This window comes from Ptiloglossa arizonensis, chromosome 4 (genome assembly GCF_051014685.1).
Source record: "Ptiloglossa arizonensis isolate GNS036 chromosome 4, iyPtiAriz1_principal, whole genome shotgun sequence".
NCBI lineage: Eukaryota > Metazoa > Arthropoda > Insecta > Hymenoptera > Colletidae > Ptiloglossa > Ptiloglossa arizonensis.
Window position 1 is genome coordinate 2026086 of NC_135051.1, and position 26395 is coordinate 2052480.

The following is a 26395-nucleotide window of genomic DNA, read 5'->3' on the forward strand; positions in this document are numbered from 1 at the left end:
GAGAGTAGGTCACTGAACACCACTTTGCGTCGGCTGTGATCTGGAACCTCCTTAACATTTTCATCGGCCTAGTAAAAATCGGTGGTTGTTGACCAATGATCCGTGACACGTACTTTAAATAAATAATAGCGAGACGTAGTTGTAACCTCCTGCTAAACCGCAAGGATGTTAAGCGGAGCGCCACAAACTCGCCGCGCCTCAAAGAATCAACAAAGCGGGGAACGTGTCTTCGAACAAAGAACCGACGACAATGGCGTCATCAAGTCACACACTTGCCTACAAGGAACAACGATCAGGCGACCAGTCAACAAACGAGCCGCGAGAAGCTGTCTTCCGTCCGGAAAATTAATTTCCTCGCTGGTGGTCCCTTCCTCTATAACTTCACTGCGGAACACCTTTCGCTCTCTAATTAGCAGACGCTACACGTGCGTGCGTTTCAATCAGCATCAGCTCTCCGATCCGATGACCCAGCTTTACGACCGCGACACAACGACGAAAAAAAATCACGATCGCATCACGAACTGGTCGTTAATAAGAGTCGCCGCAACGCGTGACGACGTAGTCAAACATTCGCTGACTCGCGGACCTTAAGCCGTTATTCCATCTACTAAATTATGGAGAGACACGATTGGGAAAAATATCGGTCGATAGTTATATGGATGTCGGATCTTTAAGGTGTACTTTCTTCTGAAAGATTCAACGGTGATACGATTAGGAGAATTATTACTCGATAAGTGCTTGTATGTAGAACATTTAAGCCGTTGTTCCACCTAAATCATCGAGACGCTATTGGGAAAAGTATCAGTCAATGATTATATGGATGTCGAAGCACCAAAGTGTTCTCCTATCAAAAAGATTCGATTGTGACAGGATAAGGAGAATTATTACTCGATAAGTATCTGTGTTTAGAACATTTAAGCCGTTGTTCCACCTAAATTATCGAGACGCGATTGGGAAAAGTATCAGTCAATATTTATATGGATGTCGAACTATCAAAATGTTCTTCAAAAAAATTCGACAGCTACAGAATCAGGAATATTGTTACTCAATACTACAATAATTATTACTCAATAGGTGCTACCCTTAAGCCACTCTCCTACCTATAGGATGATCAGTTATCAGAATGTTGAATCTTTATGCAGTGCTTCCACGTAAAACGTGCAACCGTGAAATAATTAGGGAATTTGTTACCTCATAGATACCTGTATGTATAAACCTTAAGCCGTTCTTCCACCTACACGATTACTCGAAAATTGTGTGCACCATTAAGCCCATCTCCTACTAGAAAAAACGACTGAGACGCGAACAAAAAAAAATGATTTCTTGTACGTAGAACATCAAACCACAATTTTGAAAAATGTAAAACAATTTTCTGTACACGGTATTCCTAAAATTTTTCGAAATATTGCGATTTCACCCACCTCGCTGTCACGAATTGTGTCCAATCGTACTTCGTTTTCGTCGTATATCATAATTATGTTCGCAATTTTCCCGGGTATAAATTCTTCCATACGGCCCAGTTTTTACAGCATCGGTCGGATGCAAATATCGCGAATTCGTATCCTGCAAACGGCACCGTTTTGCATACGGAACTGGCATATTTGCTCGTCTGTTTTGTTTATTTTATTCTTTGTTTTGTTCCTCCCCCCACATACGTACTTGTTAAGGTAATAAGTTCAGCGCAAATTCACGCAACTTTTTCACCCCTTCACTCCCCTCTACCGCCACTCGAACTCCCACGTCCCATATCTATGATATGCATATTTACAGCCGCGGTTTATCCATCTACTTCTTTATGCATGCCACATTTTTTGTCCTTTTTTATCGAGCAACACACACCCGGTAAATTCCGCAAACACTGTGCCGGTGAATTGCGTATTTTTGCCCCGGATAGTTGCGGTTTTAATATTTCCCGCTGCAAGTGATTATTCGCAATATCGCGCTTCTTATAATTTACCTGCGTTATCAATCTGTAGCACGACTTAGTTAAATACAAATCGACGTTCTCGCTGAGCAAACATTCTAAAACAACAATGAACAACAATATCGTTAATTCGCTTTATCGAGGTCTGGAATATTTAAAAAAGAATACTTACAAAAATTGTTGCTTACGAAAGGAGCAATCTTAGAATATTTGTACAATCTAGTATCTTTGAGATATTTGTACTCCTCCTCAATATACAGAGTGTCCTAATATTGATGGTACAATCAGGAAGATGATTTCACGAGTAAAATGTTTCATATTAAATTATTGTAACATCATTACAATATTTTCAATATCATAGTCTTTTGAACATTATCGAAAAGAAATCAATTCAATCATAGCATAGTATATCCATACGTGTCCGGAGAATATTAAAAATTAATTTCCCCGAAAACAAAGCCTCCGATAAACAAATTTTGTCGTACATTTTCAATTTATTTTCTCACGTAGAATCATCCCGCGAAACTCGATGGTATCATTCGTATCGGGTATCCTGTATCTCCGTACGATACGGTCGCGGAAACGATCCCAAAAACCGTGAACTCCCCGGTGACATCGGTCCGCAGTCACAAGTCGCTTCGACCGCGAAGCGTTGCGCCAACATCGTACAGATGAGCGTCGATAAAAGGGAGAGACGGCCCCGGAAAGTGCACGGCACCACGTTAAATATTAAATCGTAATATTGAAGGAGCGCTTCCGGTCGTCACGTAGACAGCTAGCTCGCGGCCACGATCCGCGGACGTTGTGCAAACCGCAGTGCGCTTCCGGTTAAAAAATTCACGATTCTCCGTGGCTTGTGTACCTCGAGCACGTGCCCATCCCCCCACTCACCAACCCCGCCCGTATATACACACATGTTTTAGGGTGTTGGTTCGACGAGCGAGAATCTGCGTGACACATGCGTCCACCTGCGTACGTATTAGCTCCCGCGAGCCAGGTATACGACGCGACGTCGCGACGCGGAAAAGCTACGCTTTCCACGGTTATGAAAGTTTAACGGCTGCGTTGAGGGGATGTTGAATAGGAGACGGAGTTTCTGACCCCGCTTTCTAGTTCATTTCCGTGAAACTCGCGGAAATTTACACCGGTTGTGTAGACTCGAAATCTCGAGTTACAATCGAGAAGATGTTGCGTTAGAATTTACCGATCCTTCTGAAAGTTAGGTTAGAATCTACAGGGTGTCTCAGAATAACACGCAAGGCGTGTGGTGAGCGTGGTGATTCGATTGTAGCAAATTATTTTCTTTGCAATGTTCTTTTGTTTCTCGTAAAAGTTAGGTTAGAATCTACAGGGTGTCTCGGAATAACACCCAAAAGCGTGTGGTTCGATTATAGTAAATTGTTTTCCTTGTGAAGTTCGTTTGTTCCTTGTGAAAGTTAGGTCAGAATCTATAGGATGTCTCAGAATAACACACAAGAGGGTGTAGTTTGCGTTGTTGGTTCAATTGTAGCAAATTGTTTTCCTTGCGAAGTTCTTTTGTTTCTCGTGAAAGTTAAGTTATAATCTACAGGGTGTCTCAGAATAACACGCAAGAGCGTGTGGTTCGCGTTGGTGCTACGATTGTAGCAAATTGTTTTCCTTGTCAAGTTCTTTTGTTCCTTGTGAAAGTTAGGTTAGAATCTACAGAGTGTCTCAGAATAACACACAAGAGGGTGTAGTTTGCGTTGTTGGTTCAATTGTAGCAAATTGTTTTCCTTGCGAAGTTCTTTTGTTTCTCGTGAAAGTTAGGTTATAATCTACAGGGTGTCTCAGAATAACACGTAAGAGCGTATGGTGAGCGTAGTGGTTTGATTGTAGCAAATTGTTTTCCTTACAAAGTTCTTTTGTTTCTCGTGAAAGTTAGGTTATAATCTACAGGGTGTCTCGAAATAACACCCAAAAGCATGTGGTTCGATTATAGTAAATTGTTTTCCTTGTGAAGTCGTTTGTTCCTTGTGAAAGTTAGGTTAGAATTTATAGGATGTCTCAGAATAACACGCAAAAGTTCTTTTTTTGTGGAACCATATAGGACGAATAATCGATGAATTTCGTTGGTTTTCGATGAAACTTTGTTGAATGTGTTCAGTCGCCATGGAATTTTCATTCCGTCGAGGGTGTTGGTCGATTACGTTCGACGCACGAAGAAGAGATATTAGGCAGCGTTCGATGAAGGACTGTTGACGCTTGCGTTGGAATATATTACGCTTCACTTGGGTCAGAACTGTTCTTTTGCCGGTTTTATCGACAGGGGATAACAAACGCTCGCGACACATAATCGTTTTATAGCTTACTATGATTTTAAACATCGATACTTACAATTTGTATACTTAGTTTTTTCTCGATTAAAATTTAACGTTCGGAGTACTATATACACGGTAGGCCATTGAAATGGGAACAACATCTCGGTTGCTCACGGATGTATGAGAGAAATTTGCCAGGGAAAGTTCATTGTTCGAAGGGTCGAATGCAACGGTAGAAAATATATTTTCAATTGGGAGAATGTGTTTTTTAATGCGTATCAAATAACAATATTATCCGGGACTCTTGCGAATGGACAAAATGGCGAAGAATTGTGCCACGCTCCGTACGTACAATGGGACCGGCAGTTTCACCGTTAACGCTATTTAAATTTAATTTGCTCCGCCCCTCGAAACGAGAGAGTTGTAAGTAAAACGGTTAAACGCGGGTTCTATAGTGTTCTCTGTTGCCTCGTATTCTCCGCCCGGTTTCAAGTAGCCGATATTGTGTAACTTTTACGAACGAGAAGTGGGAGTCGAGACAAATCCGCAGGAAGTGCTTCCAAATACAAATGTTTTTCACAGAAAACTTGAAGCATCCTTCGAGGAACTTCTAAAACGTCCCTTTTATTGCGGTTCTCTTACAATCCTTTCCTGAACGCTCTTCAACTCGCGGGGGACCTTTCGTGACCGCGCTGAATATTCTCGCCACGAACGCTGCTCAGAGTACACAGCTCGGGAATTCCTTTTTTTTTCGCGAGAACCCGCCTAACGACTTTATGCAAATTCCAGTTTTTCTTTCGTAACTCTAACGTTCTTTCGTCAATTTTTGCTACGGAACAGACGTACCAATTACGAATACGATTCTCGGGGATGTCACGTCGCGGCGTGCTTCAAAAATGGGAGCAAATGGCAAAAGTAGTAAAGGCGAATTATTCGTGCAATTTTTAAGAGATTATGTGCTTTATTTCCAGCCATTTGCTTTTACGTAAATTTTTACTGCGAGTAGTGTCTTCTTTCTTTCTTTTCTCTCGGAGTGTACGCGGACTTTCATGGTGGCTTTATACATTCCGGTGAAAGTAGAGGTTTCGAGCTTCGAAACGACCCCATGAACGTCATCGTACACCGAGCGGGCAAGTAGGTACAGCCTTTCAAAAGTTGATGGTGTTTCGATCATGTGTTCAGAAATTGCTCAGGTGTTTATATAAGTTCAAATCGTTCTCAGAGTTGCAAGGCAGGAGGAATGTCAACTATTAGGGGCTTATTGCAAAGGGCAGGGTTCTCTCTTTAGTCTCGTGTAACTTTTATTCGAGTCGAACATTTTTTAAACAATTGCCAGCACCTAGAAGTTTAAGTAAATCTTTCCATGGGTAGCGTCTTCTCTTATTCTTTCCCCTCGTGGTGTACGCGGACTTTCATGGTGGCTTTATACATTCCTGTGAAAGTAGAGGTTTCGAGCTTCGAAACGACCCCATGAACGTCATCGTACACCGTGCGGGCAAGTAGCTGCAGCCTTTTAAAGTTGATGGTGTTTCGATGATGTGTTCAGAAAATGCAAGTTTGTGTCTATACAAGTTCAAATCGTTCTCAGAGGTGCAAAGCAGGAAGATTGTCAACAATTAGGGTCTCTTTTTAAAGTGCAGGGTTCTCTCTTTAATCTCATGCAACTTTTAGTTGAGTCGAATATTTTTGAACATCGTTTAAAGCGTTGCTATAGATTGTTTTAAACGGTGTCGATAATTAATCGCGATATGTTTTTGTTGTTCGGAGGGATTCTTTTTTGTCCCCTTTCGTGCTCGTCGTCGTCGCACACTTTAAGGTGGAAATTTATCCCTGTGACATCTGGTATGCAGTCGATAAGGGGCCTCCCGACAGACGTCATTTTTTTCGGCTGCGCAAACGAGGTGATAAGCCACGAGGAAAGCCGAGCGAGGAACAGCTACTTGCGGGGAATACGGTTCGCCAAATGACTGTGTTCTTTGTCAATCCGCGCGTGACGGATATTACGGCAGGTGTTTTCGTCTCTGGTGGTCGTTCGGAGATATTGCCTCCATCTCCCGTGGTACCCACAGGTCCTTAGGGTCCTGTACGGATAATTTATAGGGTCGCCAGGTGATGGAGGAACCAGAGAGAGACACGCTCGCGTCACGTGAAAACTGCTGCCCGAGTTACGAGCGCGCGATAACACCGCGATTTAATTGGACGAGCGATAAATTCATGCGAGTGGAGCTACCTCTTGAAAGTTCGAGTAGCTCGGTCGGCGATATATCGTTGTCGGTTACGCGTTTCGACGTTTGGGGATGCATTCGTCGCATCGAGCTGTAAGAAAAAATCGAAGATTCGGATTGTTCGACTGTACAGAGTTCCTTTGTTCGATCGTTACGTTTAAAATCTTTGGGTTCGGATGATATCAGTAATTTAATTTCTATTCTTAATTTTATGGTACGATTAGAGTCAGTTGTTTCTACCTAAGTTTAATTATAGAGAAATGTAACACGAGCCGGCGATGGGTCAGAAAAGATCCAAAGAACGGTCTATGATTAAGAATATGACTACTTTGTTTATCGACTTAGAAAAATATGGTGAATGTAGTTTCTTGATCATAGAGGGTTCTTTCGTTGTTCACGCATAGTTGATATCTTTGGATTAGAGGTGTATCGAGTGTATGGGATTAGGGTTTTTAAATTTATAGTAAACAAGTCAGTTGTTTCTGTTACAATTGCTTCATTTAGGGAAAAATACAACATTACAAAAAGATCGGAAGTTAGGGTTCTTTCGTTGTACAGGCATAGTCGATATCTTTGGATTAGAGGTGTATCGAGTGTATGGGATTAGGGTTTCTAAATTCATAATAAACAAGTCAGTTGTTTCTCTTACAATTGCTTTATTTAGAGAAAAATACAATATTACAAAAAGATCAGAAGTTAGGGTTCTTTCGTTGTACAGGCATAGTCGATATCTTTGAATTAGAGGTGTATCGAGTGTATGGGATTAGGGTTTCTAAATTTATAATAAACAAGTCAGTTGTTTCTGTTACAATTGCTTCATTCAGAGAAAAATACAACATTACAAAACGATCAGAGGTCTGAGCTAGAATTATGAAAGGGTTAACAGGTTAGGTCAGTATTGTACAAACTTCACGTCTCTTATTATTTATTAATTAAAATGCAAAAGCAAACACGTCCTCGGTATCGAGAAATACTCTCCGCCCCCCGTTATCGTCCCCTCTTGATTCGAAAATACCACCCGTGGAAATATCAAACAAAAGAAAACATCCCTGGAGCACCTATCGCCTGTCGAGAAGATGAAGGAGGGGTCACATTTTAATTAATCCGCCCCTCGTGACCCCGATGTCGCCTCCGCGAGTCTCTGCTTATATATATATATATATATATATATATATTCCCGCGATTCCCTTCGCATTGAAATCTCTAGCTCCGTTAATTAATTCCCCAGCGAACAGGGATTCGCTCCTCGCGAGCCATTTATCATCCAACGATACCATCCTCGCGAATTCGAAAGGAAAAAGAACAACGCGCGATTTGACACGGAGATATTCGTTTGTACGGTGACAGGTTAGGGGGTAGGTAAGAGAGGGAGGTGGTTGATAATTAATCGATAACAGTTCCGGGGAAGTTCGTCTTCTCGGAACGATCGACGACAGAGGCGTTACATTGGTCAGGTTGCCTTGAGAACAAGCTCGAGGGTGAAAAAGTTTTCCCAGCCTGGGCCAAAGTAGTCCTGGCACCGAAAAGGGTATATATTGGAGGGCCGATAGCGTGCGCCGGATGTCGCTAACCGCCCTGTGCGAACTATTGTTCGCGGAAGTATAACGCGGAGACACCGCCGGCACGGCGAGTTTTCATCGAAAGGAGGTTAGGAGTTTCAGTATCGCAGTTGCCGTGTGGAAACTGGGCGACCTAAGTGACCGAGAACGACGCTGGACTACCATTGTTGGTTCCGTTCATGGTAAATTGATGCGGTAGAGATGACCAGTAGTTCAGACTGGGACTGGTTGCTCTACGAAGCAACGTGTAGATCTTCTGGTACCAATTCCTTGGACAATATGGTGCAACACCATGGGATAACTTCATGGCGAAGGATTGCAATAACTTGCGAGATGACCAACGACATCCTTCAGCAACTGGTTACCAGGATGGATTGGGCGAGAAACTTTAAAATATCAGGAGAGTACAAGTGGCTTAGACTCATCTTGGGGATATGTTGGTCTTAATATGTACATACGGCCTAAGCGGCATGATCTAACGTCCAATAAACGTGCAATTGCAACTCATCCATCATCGTACAGCCCCCGGCCAACGAGGATGCATATGTTGTCTGAAGGAAGTGTTCAGTTTGCGCGAAAGTGTTTAAAAAGTGAGACAGTATATGAATAATAATTGTAATGTAAATCTACATATTTATTGTTACAAAAATACTTGCAAACATGTACGAAATGTATATATGATCATATTTTAATAAAGAATACAATTATTCAGAATACATAGAGTATTTTTTACACAGAAACTTCTTTTCCCTTTCTACGGTCGATTAATATTCTGCTAAATCTCGAAAGCTTCAAAATCGGCGAAAAATCTTAGCAAAAGTTCAGAAATTCATTTGAAATTCCCGCAAAATTTCAATTCTCGGAAATTCCAAGAAATGACGTCATTTCCAAGAATCAACGGAATCGTGCCACCTCCTCGCACATCATGTTCTCCTGATACAAAAATCTCGAAATCAACGAAAAAATTTAGCAAAAGTACAGAAATTCGTTTAAAACTGTCGCCAAGTTCCAGCTCGCGGAAATTCTTGGAAGTGACGTCATTTCCAAGACATTTGGAAAATTCTGAGAAATGACGTAATTTCCAAGAAGTGGCATAATATGAATACCTCCTCGCATATCATGTTCTCCTGATATCAAAGTCTGAATTTCGGGCAAAATTTTTAGAAAATCTCCAATTTTCGGGCTTTGGTATCAGGAGAACATGATGTGCGAGGAGGTGTCACGATTCCGTTGATTTTTGGAAATTACGTCATTTCTTGGAATTTCCGAGAATTGAAATTTTGCGGGAATTTCAAATGAATTTCTGAACTTTTGCTAAGATTTTTCGCTTATTTCAGGACTTTGGTATCAGGAGAACATGATTATCGAGGAGGTATTTCTTTTTCGTGGATTGTTGGATATGACGTCATTCAATTATTGTCGTCATTTAATTTACTTAATACAACATACATATTTCTTCCAGTTACAATCGTATTACTACATTTCATCGTCGTATTTTAAGTATAATACGTTCTTATGCGCCGCAAAAGTTTTCTACATTGCAATATACAATTTTTCTTACTCTCTACGTATTCATTCTAAGTGCTTATTATTTAAACGATAAAAGTTATTCTAAATTCACAGCCAATTAGCTCGGTACTACCCACGACGAAGAATTATCGTTCGTCGTGAGTAATACCAATTACCAGATCTCACCACGTGGAGGTTGCTGCGAGTGGAGACCCTGAGGGAGATAGATGGAACTTTGATTCCATCGATGATTTGATTGACTCGATACGCAGTACAAACGAAATTACTAAACCGAGGAAATGGAAAGAATCAAAGTTCCTTCGATCTCCTCGTTTAGTTCTGTCGAGCAATTACATTATGGGAAAAATTATGCAAAATTTGGAAATACGCGACGCGAACCATGAAGTTGGTCCTACTAGGTCGTTTCCTCTCAATGGGCCCGATTCGGGAGGAAGTGGCCGACGCCGCCGAAAGGAGTGCCCCATTTCCCCACAACTCCGCGTCGCGAGTCACACGAGCGTGATCACGATTTACGAAGGATTACAGAAGATAGGGTCCTTTCCTGCGATCAGTGACTTCCACAGAGACAGAGATAAAATACCTCCCTCTGTGTTCGAACATCATCCTCTGGAAACGAACGCACCAGAAGAGACAGCAACTGACCGTTCAGACCACTTACACGGCCGGTCACTTGCTTATGCAACAAGCAGTGGTGACCGGAGTGAGAAACGGGAAAGCGAGGAAAAATAGGCTACTGATTTTATAATTCCTTGGCAGAGTACAGAGATTCGTACATGGTGGCCTTAAGACTAACTTAGTCTAAGCTTAAAACTAAAGTAAATGTCGCACGACGGCTGCGATGATGGAGTCCTCTTCTTTCTTCTTCCTTCTTTCTTCTTTCTTCTTTCTTCTTTCTTCTTTCTTCTTTCTTCTTTCTTCTTTCTTCTTTCTTCTTTCTCCTTTCTTCTTCCTTCTTCCTTCTTCCTTCTTTCTTCTTTCTTCTTTCTTCGTTCCTCGACGTTGCTCGCTCCCTCGATATTTCTCGGTTCTGATATACCTAGCTAAGAGAAACAAATTGAAAAATGACAAATATTAAACAAGTCAAGACAAAATAAAAAATGAACACGATATAAGTGGGTTAATGATTAAATACATTCATGCAATAACAGAGAAAATAAACGAAGCTGTAACAGAAGAATAAATAAAGAAAAACATGTACGAACAAGGAAAAACATGTACAAATTAAAATCAGTAAGTAAATACAGGTGTATATGAACAAAGAAAATGGAGAGAGGGGAAACAAAAATGGTCGCGACTATTGACCACTGCCTATCGGTGGTCACTTGACCAATTGACCAATTGACCCCTTGGTTGTCAATGTTCATGCTAATTCGTGGAGGGTCCGGGTGTCTAAAACAAATAGGTCCATCTAGCACGGAGGCTCCCGGTGGAATAAAGTTCTCGTCAGCCGGGAGTTCTTTATATACCTCCGCGGAAGGTGACTTGCCATTTACTTCGATTGTCTCTGTTCGATCTAATCGAATATTTCAACAAATTGATGGCTTTTAAGCCATTATTTATACTAAGACGTTGTTAATAATTGTTTAAACTATGGTTCTACGACAGTTGTTAATAATTATGATAAATAAACATCAAGAAATTGCGAAATCTGCGAAAGCGAACGGGTTCAATGAATGTTTCTTCATCCACGCGATTGTTATTAACATTTACGCATGTTCTGAGTATCAATATTCCAATACGCATCTTATTTATACATTATGAATCATTAATTAGTTCACAGAAGTTAATTTTGATCGAAAATCGAGAAACATATCAATAGGAATCTTTTACTTCGATTTTCCTTCAAAATTAATTTCTATTATATTAATTCTATTAATTTATAATCTAAAATTTGATTCGAAACTCAAAGTAAAAGATTCCTATTGATATGTTTCTCGATTTTCGATCAAAATTAATTTCTATGAACTAATTTATCGATAAACTAATTATCAATTAGTTTATTGATAATCGTCAACCAAGTACACAAATTAAGTATCTAATTACTAATTATCTTACGTGTACATCGGTGTTTAAGTGTGAATATTGAATCCTCCTCTGAATATCGAATCTATCGATCGGTAGAGTGATTCCGATAGATCTTCGAAAGTGCAGCCGTGAATTTAAATTACACCAGAGATTGCAAATAAAATCGTTGCATAGGAAGTTTAAAATGATCGACGGTCTGGCAATCCTTTTAGGCGGCCCAATTTCACCGAATTGCTCGAACAAATTCTTCATGACGATTGCAGACACGTACATCCAACATACTTTCATGTTTATACCTCGTTTCTCGGCAGGTCGACAGGTAATTTGGATGATCGTTCCCCGAAAGTGCTTTCGTTCAAGATTATCGAATATTGGATTCCAATCTCGAATCGTTTCCCGCGTGTTTATTTCTCGATGAATCAGATATTGAAATGGAACGAGACGATGAAACCGAGACCGCGGGATCGGATAGACTTTTCGTCCGATAAAATTGCATAGACTTTATTTTATCAAGGGGTCAGCTGTATTATTACAAACTCTGCAACTTTGTGCCACGGTTCGCCCCAATTACCGTACCTCGAGCGATTTATTTCAACTTACGGAATCATTTTTGTACACAACCATAGAATTACCGTAGACTCAGTTCTGGTTGAACAAAAATCCAGCAACTTTTTCACGCATCTTTTGTCGTTTAATTAAAATCCCCTAAAAGACTCGTAATTCCTTTCTGGTATTCGTACGGAACTGCTCGGACGCCTTAGAAAGTAGAGGCGGGATAAATTAATCGCTCAAGGTCACCGAGGCGCTATCCCCACCACAGTTCCTCTCCACTCGTTCTGTCCGAGCAATGAAAGATGCAAACTGTTAAGAACTTGCCTCGAGAATAAATTTTACCCGACGTGTCTTCGCGTGACAATCATCTCGAATTGTAACTACAACGAAGAACTCGAGACTCACGTCAAACGGTTCCCGATTTATCGTTTCAGGTATTGGCTCGATCGCGGTGACTTCAAGATGACCCTGCGGTACATGAACCTTTTGAAGGGCGCATCGAAGTCCATCGCCAGAGACTGGATGAACGAGACTAGGATCCTTTTAGAGACCCAACAGGCCGTGGACACTTTGTTAGCGTACGCTGGCGCGATTGGTCTTGTGTTCCTTGGTGCTGGAGACCCGAAGGTCAGTCAAAGCGATTAGAGACCGAAGAACAAACTGTTTCAATGGTCAGCGAACATTCGTCGTGCCTCGATCAGTGATGAAAGAATACGTACTCTAGAAGAAGTATATCGTCGCGTTAGAATTCCGTTGAAATCTCCCCTATTGTAATTCTGTGTTCAACACTCAACGGATATACTCTTTAGGCGAATTTGTTACTTCGAAACGAAGACGAATCGTTATTTCATCGGTTGTTGAAAGATGTACGCGCGTGCAACGATCGATAGCCGATACTGTACTCTTTTTTTTTCTTTCTTTTTTTTCTATCATTTCAAACGATTGGAAAAAATGGCAAAAATACAGAGAAATATAATACGTATACATATATTGACTGGTTGCGTTTTCAATGAATTTCGTTTGTCTCGTGTACTGGCGCGTACCACGCTGCTCTTTTTCCACATGATTTATATATATATATATATACATATATGCGTGTGTTTGGATGTGTATTTTTTTCCCCGCTTTCACAGCGTTTGCGAAGTGTTCGCTAATTGAAGCCTTCTTTGTTTATTTACTCGCGACTGGTAACGGGAGAACGAATGGCACCCTTCGAGTACCCGTGACGTGTTTCAGCCTCGATGCAAAAAGTTTGGAAAAAAGTTCACGTTCGACGATACGGAGAATCTTTTAGCGTTTCGAACGAACACTTCGCAAATTGGAGTTACTCGTTCTTTGATACCCACGTGGGAGGAGTCATTACTATTTAGGAAACGAGAGTAACCTTTCAAGCTTACGAAGATAGAAACTTACACCCATCTGTGCGGTAAACGCTTATGGGCGTTCAACGAATACACGAAACGAACGTGGCACTCGGTTGCCAGCACACGGAGAACTGGCCGAGAATAAATTTCCAATTTTCGATCGTATTCGGTGTCGATCTTTCTTCCAAATCCTTGATAATAATTATCGTTTCGTATTTCGTAATTCCTCGTTTCGTGTACATTGTGATTTAATACCAATATTTAAACCGACATTTAATAAAATTCAATCTCTCGTTCACCCATATACAGTCTTGTTCCAGCCAGCTGGAATCGTTCTTCCTCGATTTCTCATTTTTCTCACGTCGATGAAACCTCTGGTGGTAGTCGTCGAAATTTCAAAGCGTGTCGTGACAAAACAGAAAAAAAAAAATACAGAAATAGGCGAAATGGGAACGGAGAAAAAAAAGCACAAAAACCCGTGAACGCGTTGAACGCCCCGTCACGTTTCTTTCGTTGTTGTTCGAAATGTTTTAGTCGGAGCAGAAGTAAAGCGCGCCCCGAAAACGCTGTCCATCGAGATCACGGAAGGCAACGCACTCGAGAAGCATAGAGGGGGACAGACATACACACACATACAGCTACGAACACACTACCAACGAGGAGGAGGAGAGGAGCGGGGCTCGCAGCGCGGAAGAATCGTGAACGAAAGAAATATGGAAACAGCTCCTACACAATGGACGATATTTCCTCCCGGCGGACAAAGATAAAAGGGAGAAAAAGAGGAAAAAAAAAACACCAGCGCCCCGAAAGAAGAACGACTGAAGTTCGACCTTTCTTTCTCAGTCGATTTCGATCCTCGATGTTCGCGAATGCGTTTGTATGTGAACTTCGTCGAGAGGCAGTCGAGGCCAGATGACAGATGAAACCCACCTAGAGAAAGTTGTCACGGCTCGTAAAAATATAGACCGCGACGTAATTCGTGGAAAATTTCTGCAGGGGATGAATCTTCGAGACAAAATAGATCGAAAATGTGTAATAAATTTTTTTCGTCCGGGGTCTTTGTTTCCGAGAAAAACGAGTCGAAAAATTACTCGGCGCTCGAGCGTAGTCGGAGAAGATCAGTGGTTCTTTATAGCTATCGTTGTTGCTTTTTCGAACACGGTGAGAAAGAGTCAAAGCTTGCAATTATTATCGGAGCAAAACTATCAACGAGGACAAAGTATGAAATTGTTATTTGCGATACGTTTAAATTGAGCTTGACGATTCGTGTGACGTGTTCAATTGAGAACCACTGAGGTGGCTCTATCGAGCGTACGTCAATCAATAATTTTAAAGTTTATTTTCTCAAAAAACGAAGCCCGGTATCGAGAAAATTTATGTCACGGTTTTGATTCGTTTTTGAACGAAGAATGTCCTCCCTGCAAATAATGCCAACATCTAATAACGTGGACATCTTCGAAATGCTTAGTAATTATACAAATTAGTAGTTCGGTGTAAAAGTTCGATTAAATTTGGACACCCTGTGTAGGAGAATAGGAAGCAGAGACAGGAGAGAGACTTTCATTCGCTTAACTTTATGAATCTGTATACTCTCTGCTCGTTTTTCTTTCCGTCGTTGCTATATTCTCCAACGTAATCCTCTTAGCGTCTGGTGCAAAAATGAATCCAAAGTTCACCGTTTGCTCTTCACTACGATTAGAAATAACTCGGCTATTCCAAGTAAAAAACACCCGCATTATGCTCCAGGCGTTATAGACATATCACGTTGGAGACGCGAAGAGCGAGTGTTCGACCAGAAATTCGTCAAACATTGTCATCGATCGTATACAGATTATAAACAAATAATCACTACTTTCCTTTAAAACTCAAGATCTATAAATTCTACTCGTCAAGGGGATAAAAAGTTCCGAAGGAACCGCGTCTCTAAGACGAACCGTTCTCTCGCAAAAGCGTGTTGAAATTTCAACCAGTAAGATCGCGTCGTGTCTCTCCTAGGCGTGTCGCGGCTCCCCCACTACCAGAACTTTCGCTCATTGGATTGGCCGAAACTTCAACGATCATTTACGAGAGAACGGTTCGTCTTAGAGACACGGTTCCTTCGGAACTTTTCATCCTCTCGTCGAGCAGAATACGTAGAAATAATGAAAAAAAAGATTCGATCTTAATTTTTAAAAGATTATGACAAATATCGTGTCGAACAAGTATCTTATCCGATGAACCAAGACGAGATACGTTCCTTGCGAGTTACGAGTTCCATTTCGTGGAAACGTCGACGATCGAAACGGGGATTCGTCGCTGTCTCTGGTGGATCTTCCTCGCTGGCTACGGGCTAATTCATTTCACGTGACGTTTTCTTTTTTTTCCAAACTTAATCCCGGATTTGCCGCGCGCGAGCACCGCCACCTGGGCCCACGCATGACCCCGTTTTAAATGGCGTACGAGACACTTTTGAAAAAGTTCGCGAGCTTAGTGGATCCTGACGAACAACCTTCTCGTTTCAAGGGACAGTGTGAATGCTCCCCTCGGCGGACCAACTGGTATAATTCGATAAAAAGGTCCGTTTCGCGGGAAGATTTCAACGGAGACATCGACGTGAAGCGGTCAACGAATGTTCTGCGAGAGTTGTAAATTTTGTACCCATCGTTACTATTGCTGACGCCTCGTCTATGGTCCGGGCCGATCCAAAAATCGTGGGTAATATTTCGAGTCTGTTCTATCGGTCTGAAGCGAGCTGTCGTTGCTTTTGGATCGTCTGGATTCGTTCGTGATGAACGTGGCGTCGGGAGACAGGCGACGAACGACTCGTTTTTGGAGTCGACTCGCCTGCGATACGCTAGCAAATAATAGAGAAATGAAGAAATAAATATTTCAACGATGCCGTCTGAACGGGGCTGAAATTATTTCCTACCGAGAGATTATAGGGGGCGTTGAGTCAAAGTGACGAGGACTTTTTGCCGACCTAAGTTTCTTACTCTCCAATTTACCCAACTCCCCGGTTTGTAGAAATGAGCGTTTAACCCTTTGATATATTATAAGCACAATATCGCATTAGTTTAATCGTTGAAATAATTTCTACGAGCAAGGAGCTTGGATAAATTCGAACAAAGTCAAGTTATGTTGCCTACATAGCTGAATTAATCGATCGGATTTGAGAGTAGTCTGAACATACCTTTTACTCGAGGCCCTCTACAGTCTGTTTCAATTAAAGACAGAATGTGGCTTGACAGAATCGTTTATAGACCCTGTGTCTACGATAGGAGAGGTATATGCACTTTGTTACTAAGAGATAATATACAGAGACATCGAACAAAGTAATGAAAATAAAAGTATATTTGAAAATGGACAGGGTAAAACGACACACGACGCCGTCAGGCTTATCGAAAGTATTCATGGACGGAAGGAAGATTAATCATGGTATGAGGGGGGAATGTGGTACCACGAGTAATAGAAGTGTGAACAGTACAAGGTAATTTTTGCTCGATTTACAGGCCCGATTACAGTAAATATCTCACCAAGTACGACTCAAAATTCTTCCCAGATCCGATTTTCCATTCTCCCATGAATACATTCCATCAGCACCCGTCCGATCCACGATCAATCTGGAGTAATTGCTTGTTCTAAGGCCTCGGAAGAATTGTTAAAAATATCGTACTCTACGTGACTGAAATTCTTACCAAGTTTGATCTTCCATTCTTTCATGAATACAATACGAAACAGTTGGCTGGACCCCTTACCGCGGACATTGATGTTTTCCAGGTCCTGAGAGCCTTCAACTTCCGGTTGGCCTGTGTCGCGTTAACGAGAGTCGTGGAAGAAAACGACACGAGCATTGTTAATCCCTTTTTCTTTCCGTTTTTCCAGGCACACGCTCGAGAGGTTGTTTAGTGTGTACCATAGTGAGTAGCCGGTATGCAAAGAGAGAAATTGAAAAGAAAATGTTGGCGACGTTCCCGTGTGTCCTCCACTTAGGCGCTCGAGCGTCGGAGTACCTCCGAGTCGAGAGAGTTTAGAAGCTGAAGAAGGGAGTCACTTCGATGCGACCTTTTGTTTTCAGTGACACCGATGAAGTCTTGGTTTCAGTTAATGGGGTAAGAAAGGCGAATGTTATTTTTCAGTAACAACGGCCGGTGAACAGATTTTACGCCTGTTCCAGGTCTCCCTGTGGAATTATCGCCAAATTCCGAATCATCTTACCGCGAGTAGTTAAATTTTCATCGGCTGATAAAAATGGTGCGCTTTCGTAGCACCGTTTCGAAACGTAGCTTCCTGAAACGAGGAATAAAAATTTCCCAATCGCTGGAACTTTGTTAACGGGTTTCTTGAACTATTTCCAGAATTATAATCCCACCCCTTTTCTTTACCTTTGTCAGCAACTCTTTTAAAATATTTTTAGATCGCAATATTGTACAATGTTTCCCAATTTCTGCTGTATCTTTTTACTCAATAAAGTAATTTGTTACCAATTCATTGCATTATTTATTTATCAGTTTTAATGTTCCTTTTCTAAAAATTCCAAAGTTCCTAAATACAACTTCCAATAATAATATCCTATTTTGTAAAGATAAAACCTAAAATTATTAACCAATTCGAAATTCTTTCCAAGTTTGATCCTTCATTCTCCCATGAATACATGCTGCTCCAACTGCTGCTCGTCTAGAAGAATTTTTTCTGAACTCAAAAGAGAAATTCGAATAATTTCTACTGTATCTTTTTACTCAATAAAGTAATTTGTTACCAATTCATTGCACTATTTATTTATCAGCCCTAGTGCTCCTTTCCTAAAAATTCCAAAGTTCCTAAATATAACTTCTAATAATGATATCCTATTTTGTAAAAATAAAACCTAAAAATATTAACCCAACTCGAAATTCCTTCCAAGTTTAATCTTTCATTCTCCCATGAATACATGCTGTTCCAACTGCTGCTCGTCCAGAAGAATTTTTTCTGAACTCAAACGAAGCTTCCTGAAACGAACAATAAAAATTTCCCAAACGTAGGAGCTTTGTTAACGGGTTTCTTGAAGTATTTCCAGGATTATAATCACACCCCATTTCTTTACCTTCGTCGACAACTCTTTTAGAATATTTATAGATCGCAATATTGTACAAAGTTTCTCAATTTCTGCTGTACTACTCAATAAAGTAATTTATTACCAATTCATTGCACTATTTATTTATCAGCCCTAATGCTCCTTTCCTAAAAATTCCAAAGTTCCTAAACATGACTTCCAACTACAACAATTTTATTTTCTAAAGACAAAACACAGAAACGTTAATTCATTGCGTTATTTATTTACCAATTCCTAATTCACGTTTCTAAAAATTCAAAAATTCCTAAATATAACTTCCAATAATAATATTCTATTTTGTAGAGATAAAACCTAGAAATATAAACCCAACTCGAAATTCCATCCAAGTCTGATCTTTCATTCTCCCATGAATACATGCTGCTCTAACTGCTGATCGTCTAGAAGAATTTTTTCTCAACTCAAGAGGTGCACAAATATTAAATAAAAGGAATTTGTAAACTGTTGAGCCTCGTTCTGTGGGAGGTATCGTCTCTTTCTTTATCGAAGTATCTAAAATCAATTTTATCTTTCAACCGATTAAAAATTCTGCAATCCTCGAAGAAGAATTCTCGTGGAGCAGCGGTAATGTAACAAAGCAACTTGACGCCATCGAGTAGGTACTTGGCGTACTTCTTTCCAAGGATTTCTTCGTTCCTCGGTACGAAACGGTCTTCCAGATTTCATCGAGTGCGACAAGAACTTTCAATCACCTGTACTCGAAGTGCCATTAACGTCCCTTCGAATCGTCGATTTCTCGAGCATTTTTTTCACCTACCTTTTCTCGACGACACGTCGCGCCAGCACTAAATCGCGATCGATGGTCGTCCATGGATCGTTCTGGAACGCCTAGTGTCGTCAATTGCCGCTCATTAACGACGTTAATGGTACTTTGCAGGAAATAATGCGATTTTAGGACAGCGAAAGCTTGCACGGTGGTTCACAACGAACACTCTTATTACCGTCGCGCGGATAATAAACCGTTTTGATCGTTCTTCCATGGTGTGGTTGAATTTTATAACTCGTGGGTATTGACTCTGGGCCGACGAAGACGTTTTTAACAACAACGAGAGATTCATTGTACTTGTTGAAAAGAACGAATTTGCGTAGATTGGTGCAAGAGATTTTTCAAAATTGATATTCATTTTCTTGCGATACTTTATTAAATAGAAGAGATTATTTTTTAATAACCTAAGATAGATATTGCCAACTCTGAGAATATTCGTTTAGAATTTATTGGAATAAAAAAATTATATTATTGAAATTTTTAATACGAGTGAAAGATATTTCTCCGAGTGTTTAACAGGATATCGATACTCTTGTTAGAACTGAGTTGTAATGGTATAGAGAAACGAAGAAAATAAGAATGGTTGTAGTAAAAGAGGGAGGAAAAAAATATAAGAATTATGAAGAGAACGAAAGTTGGAAGTATGGTAAATTTACGAGGTGATGTATGGAAAGAAAGTTGGGTTAAGATAAGGGAGTATAATTCAGGCTGGAGGTGATTCCAACGTGTTTGAAGAAAAGAATAGCGGGAGTGAACGGATATGAGCAGGTAAGAGAGATTAAAATAGTCACGTGGAACGAAGATTAACGAGGTAATGATGATTAATTCCAATGACGTCGTAACGCGTGCAGATTGCATTTTTTTTAGTCTTGATTCCTAGCGGAGAGATTCTATCGTTTTAACAATATTTTTCGTGATTTTAAATTAGAAATTTTCGAAGAATCTAAGAACCGAGGAGAAACTTTGTTAATTTCACGATCGATCGAGTTTAATTCTTACACTGAATCGTAATATCGCTACTGGTTGAATTTTGTAAATTTAGAAAAAGAAAAATTTTCGCCAAGAAGACGAGAATTTTTCAAAAGATTCTTCAAATCCAGAAAATTAATTGTTCTTTAAAGAAATAAACGTCGTAATATCGCTACCGGTCGAGTTTTGTAAATTTAGAAAAAGAAAAAGTTTCGCCAAGAAGACGAGAATTTTTCAAAAGATTCTTCAAATCCTGAAAATTAATTATTTTTTAAAGGAATAAACGTAATATCGCTACCGATCGAATTTTGTAAATTTAGAAAAAGAAAAATTTTCACTAAGAAGACGAGAATTTTTCAAAAGATTCTTCAAATTCAGAAAATTAATTTTTCTTTAAAAAAATAAACGTCGTAATATCGCTACCGGTCGAGTTTTGTAAATTTAGAAAAAGAAAAAGTTTCGCCAAGAAGACGAGAATTTTTCAAGTCCTGAAAATTAATTATTTTTTAAAGAAATAAACGTAATATCGCTACCGATCGAATTTTGTAAATTTAGAAAAAGAAAAAGTTTCGCCAAGAAGACGAGAATTTTTCAAAAGATACTTCAAATCCAGAAAATTAATTGTTCTCTATAGAAATAAAGATTACGTGCGTTTTTATCGTACACCGACCACCGAAATAATTACGAACGATGAATTGTAACAATTTTTACGATTTATAATTTTTCTTCTCCAAAGAAAAGAGGTTTCCGTTGTCGATGGAATACCAGGAATAAATAATATCAGCCAGTAACGACGTAACAGGCGCGATGGAGAGTCGGTAATGTCGCGATTTTACGAATAAATCGAAGGGGGGGCTTGGCTCCGGCCCGCAAGAACGAGATAAAGCAAGTTAATCAAGCGTGATGCAAGCAACAAAGAAAATGAGGTCGCGGCGATTCCCAAGCAGCGATAAGCTTGCACCGAAAATCCTTCCCCGGGACAGGGCAATTTTTCATGGCCGCTCGAGGAAAGACGGCTGCCCGGTTTTATGCATCAATAAAACAAACGCGAGCAGAGATACAGGTTGCACCCGATTAGATAAGGGGGCCAGAAAAATCGTGATCTGGCGCGCGAGCCGTTTAACCTCGTTAAAATATTTCGACCGAGTTTTTTTCCGCGACCATTATCGAGGAGTAGTTTTTCGAACGCATCTCGCCCGAGAATAAACAGAAACTATCTGGTGAAATATGAAATCGTGAAAATAAATATGAAATCGTGAAAAAAATGAAATCGAGTTCGCTTTCGAGTCAAGTTGCTCGGTGATAAAATTGTAGCGTCAATTTGGCCATTTTTCGAAGCGAGAGAAACTTTGAAGTACGAAGAGAAACGTTTGTATAAAAATTAGAAACGAAATGGAAAAATTCCTGGGTCGAGTGTGAAATTTTTTAAATTATTCTGAACTTTGGTTTCACGCGCGTCGATCTCGGTAAGTATTTTGCAATTACTCGAATTCTCGAAGAAAGCGACAAATTATTTATCTACCGGTCGATCGTTAATTATTAATTTTGCAAAAATATTTCACTTACCTACCGTGAATTTTTTCGAAAGAAAGAGAAACATTCGTCGTTCGTATTTCCAAGAGAAAAATATGTTCGACGATACAAAGGAAATATTTAAATTTGTAAATATTTAAATACAATATTGTATCAAAATATTGCGAATATTTAAAGGAACTATCATTTTGGGAACCGATCAAATTCGAGCTCGTAACTCGTGACGTTACATTCCAATTTGAAAAACGATCGACGAAATGACCTAATCTAACGTCATATTCGACAACGCCCGAGGGTCGAAGAGGGGGAGTTAACCACGGTGATTTAAAATCAATTTGGCAGCCACGTGTTTACGGTAATGGCTGCGTTTGTAACGACCAAGTTCAATGCGGATTTAACCGGCGCACCGTTACCAATCGCTTCAATCTCGCGCGAAAAGCCACTTCTCCATCGGGACAATTCCATTGACGTTTATAACCATCACCCCTTGCCCTCGATAATGGTCACTGGATCAAAGGTACAGATCTGCTGCGGTAGGTATTAACGAGGCATCCGTGTTAATTAACGAGGATGCATCGTAAATCGAGACTCGTGGCAGTGGAAGTTCGAGCCTCGACTTAAATCCGAATTGGTTGCTACAGTCGAAAGTTGGAAAGAATGCATTTCGATGGAATTATAAATTATTGGGGAGAATTCTTTTAAAAAGTTTGTTCGTTGCAACGAGTGGGTTTTATTTAGACCATTTGGAGTAATTGAGAAACGAAAAATATTAATTTAAAAATAGAAATATAAATCATCGAGGTCTCCAACTTTCTTGAACTATTGCTTGGTTTTACGAAATATCGAAAAGAATGTATTGTAAAAGTTCAAAAGTGTAAAAAATTTGATTTCAATATCACTTCAAGGGACAAAATCTTCCCAAATTAGGAATCATTGACACAATCATCTAATACTTTTTTAATCATTATTGTCAACTTTATGAAAATTTCACTCACCTTGCGAACGTTCCTCGAATGCATTATTTACTTAGCTTCCCATAGTATTATTCGAACGGTGCTAGACCCAAAGGGTTGAATTACGATATTCCATCGCTCTCGCTGAGGAAGCAGTTCTAATAGCAATTTATTCCGAGACGATGATAAGCCTGTCGTGGTGTAAAGTCGACACAAGAGGGGCGTCGTCCAATCGCGTTCAAGTGGACAAATCAAAATAATAGCCTGGTAATCTCGAGTCGAGGTGAATTCCAATCGACAGATATACTGTCAGTGGATAATTACTGGACGAACGGATGACAGGTTCCGAAATGGACTTTGCGGAATTTACGGAAAGGGGCCATTCCGTTTGGTACATTCCGGGGTGAACCTACCTTGTACATGAGTTCTTCCCCAGGAATCGCGAGCCATACTAAGATTTTAGCGATCCAGATGCCCCTCGAATTGATTATCCATTGTCCAATCGACTGTCTTTGATTACTACGAAACCCGACAAACAGAGAATCAAGAATTGTTAATACAAAGGGTGAATACTACCCTGAAAATTGTGAACGATGTACCAATTTAGTTAAACATTTAACAAAGATAAAAAATAAATGCGAAAGGAAAAGAAAAATATGATCAAGTCACAGGTGACGTCACTGTGGTCAGTCGAGTCACATCGGTGACGATTTGTGCCAGTCTGACGGCAGTCTGACCGCGTCTGACCGCGCCTGACTGCGCCTGACCGCGCCTGACCGCGCCTGGCCGCGCCTGACTGAGCCTGACTGCAGCCTAACTGCGCCTGACTATGTTCTGACGATGACCTGACGGTTGTTACCACTTTGTCTTGGTTTTAGCCGATTTTAATTTCTTATAGCGAGTTAAATTATTAATTAAAATGTTGAATCATCCTTGGTCGGTCGAGACTTTTTAGTAAACACGTAATTGGTACACGAAAGCGACTAGCTACGGTGACGCCACCTACAACCGAGACTTTTTATTTAAACGTTGCAAATTATTTTCGTATTCGATACTTTTTAACCGGAGAGACGTGTCGTTCGTGAATTTCTCAGGGCACCGACTTCCTCGACAGAATTATTTCGAGTGGCGCGAAAAGGCACGCAATTTCAAAGCGCCATTAGCATATTTATTGCACGTCACTTCTGATCCTCTGGCAGAATCGTCGCTGACCCGTGACGAAAGCTCTCGCTAAAAGGAGACAATGATGCGATTATCACTACCACGACGTCGAATCTGCCATGAAACGATCGAAGGGAAGGGAGGGGAGTGTACGCTTTTCCGTTCTAATTTCGAAGCGACGCTAATGAAATTATTCTTGGCACCTCGGGTGTTCAGGCCAAAGTAAGACTCGAAAAGGCCGATAGGAGGGCGGACGGAATTGTTCGACGATGCGAAAATTCGATTGTTGTCCTGACAGTTTTGGTGAGCAACGTAAACGAGAGATCGACATTCACGAGATTCGCTGGAATTGTTTATTGTTTCGAGGCTGTTTCGTATTATTGTTTCGAGCTGTTTCGTAAACCACGGAGCGCTTAATAGAGAAGACTGATAGAGAGTTTACGATCCACGAGAGTCGAAATTTTAATTAAACTTTGCCAGAGACAATATAAAAATTCCGAACGTAAAACTGTTGGAGTGTTTATACTTCTCGAGTGGTATAAGAGTACTCACGGTTAATCTAGAACGGCTGGAGGTAGACATTGCATTCAGAGAGAAAGTATGAACCGTCGAAGGTCGTTTCTCCCACTGTGAAGTGCGTTAAATCACCACGCCGACTTGCACGCCACGCCCAGTTTGCCTCTCGCCTCAAGGTCAATGGGCGGAGCGTACAGAGAACACACAAAAGGGCGGGGCAGTTGGACTAACCGTAAAAGAAGGCAGATCTTTCGACGGAGGAAAAACGTCTTGTTTTTAAACTGGGTTAACTTGCATCGGTGGAAAAAAATATTGAAAAATAAAAGCTTCACGCTTGCCGGAACGATCGAATATACGAGTATTCTCGCGCAAGCCCCTAATTATTCACAATTTAAGGAACGATCAGAGAATCAAGGTTCGAATACGAGAACGGACGAGGATGGAAGGAAGTTCATTGTTAAGTGATTAAAATTCCACAAGGATCCGCGGAACTGGGAAGAGGACTCCCAGAGGAGTCATCTCTTCCAACAGGCTTCAGCCTCGATCCGCTCGGAAACCTCTCCAAGGATGAGAGGAGCTGTAATCCTCGTTGTTCCGGCGGAAATTCTTTGCGGCGAAAGCAAGCGTGTCTGATCGTTTTGCCAATTAATCTTCGTTAAGTCGTTGCTGAGAAGACGGTCTCGACTAATGGGAATGTATGCGCGAAGTCACGGGAATTTTGGCTGCCTGGCAAGTACTCCCTCGAGTCGAGTACACGGGGTTGTATGTATCCCAAAATCGAAATAATTACATAAATAAACAACATGCTTGCGAGATATTTCTCAACGACTAAATATAAGAGGAAGGAAGTGAATCGAGGTAAAAACTTTCCAAAGCTGCTTTGTATTTCCATATCCGTTTATTTCAATTTTTTTTTATCGTGGCGATTCGTCGATACTCATCGTAGAGGTTCGTATCCTGTGGTTGTTAATTGTTGACGCCACTTATTAAAGAATCGGTACGCTCTGTGAGATCGTTTGGGACAACAGAGCGTACAAATTCTAAAATAAATAACGTAACACTGCTGGTTCCCACGGAGAGTGCTTGGTTCTGTTTCGGATACATTGATTCCGGAATAATGCAATCATATGTGGAATTATTATTAAAATGATGACACGCGTACGAATCAGTGGCGACACGAATTCTTTTTAATATAAATTATACCAGCGTCTCAAAGACGACGAATGCACCGGTTCGCACTTTCTCGAGTGCAATGGGTGGAGCGAAGAGGTGTGGTGGGGGAAGACGTGGGCGTGGTCGTAGCTAGACGGTGCAATAGGGGACAGCCGCTCGATGGCCTCGATCGACCTACAATTTATTTTTGTGACTGCAGCGTACGGTGTAACAAACAAAGTTAAAAGTGTCCGATAAAGAAAAAATTGAAAGTACAGCACTGCATTCAGAACATCCGTCGATCCACACGGATTGTCAAAAAAACAACAAAGAAGCATAGCGTGAACTGTAGTTACAATTCGTTTCGTGTAGACACGATCAATCAGCGTCGCGATACTGCGCCCGTCGCTCGAAAAAAGTACAATTTAACGTCGATCGTAAATAATCGTCGGAACACGTGACGAAAATCTATCGGCCACGAGCTAATGGCGAATCACTAATTGATGTATTTGCTAATTTGACCGCCACGATCGTTCCTCGGATACAGCGAATGTCTGCATAATTAGACGAGATTTGATGATCATTTATGCGCCACGATTCGGACACGGTTCGCGAACAATGGACAGATAATTGAAATTTAGCCAGTGAGTGGAAAATAGGAGACCACTGACAATGGTTCACGATCTCCATTTTTGAATATTGAGGTTAGGTTGCGGTTCTATTTCGTCCCTTACCTATTGCATCTCCCGCTTTTCTATTTCTTTATTTACTTATCAACACCATATTGAACAGAGTTCGTTG

The 26395-nt window shown here is 40.7% G+C and overlaps 1 protein-coding gene across 8 annotated transcripts in view; it reads left to right on the top strand.

The window, feature by feature from the left end:
* Positions 1–17911, top strand: part of Mitofilin (inner membrane mitochondrial protein mitofilin) — an 80456-nt gene extending 62545 nt beyond the window's left edge. For 4 of the 8 annotated variants that reach the window (XM_076310615.1, XM_076310620.1, XM_076310619.1 and 1 more), the window contains 2 exons: positions 12529–12721; positions 17320–17911. In XM_076310615.1, the coding sequence (XP_076166730.1) occupies positions 12529–12721; positions 17320–17343 (217 nt within the window). In that variant the 3' untranslated portion in view covers positions 17344–17911. Of the gene's footprint in view, positions 1–12528; positions 13195–13992; positions 16802–17319 lie in introns of those variants that run through there. The other 4 variants (XR_012991924.1, XR_012991925.1, XM_076310618.1 and 1 more) reach the window with 4 other exon arrangements.
* The last annotated feature ends 8484 nt before the right edge of the window (positions 17912–26395 follow it).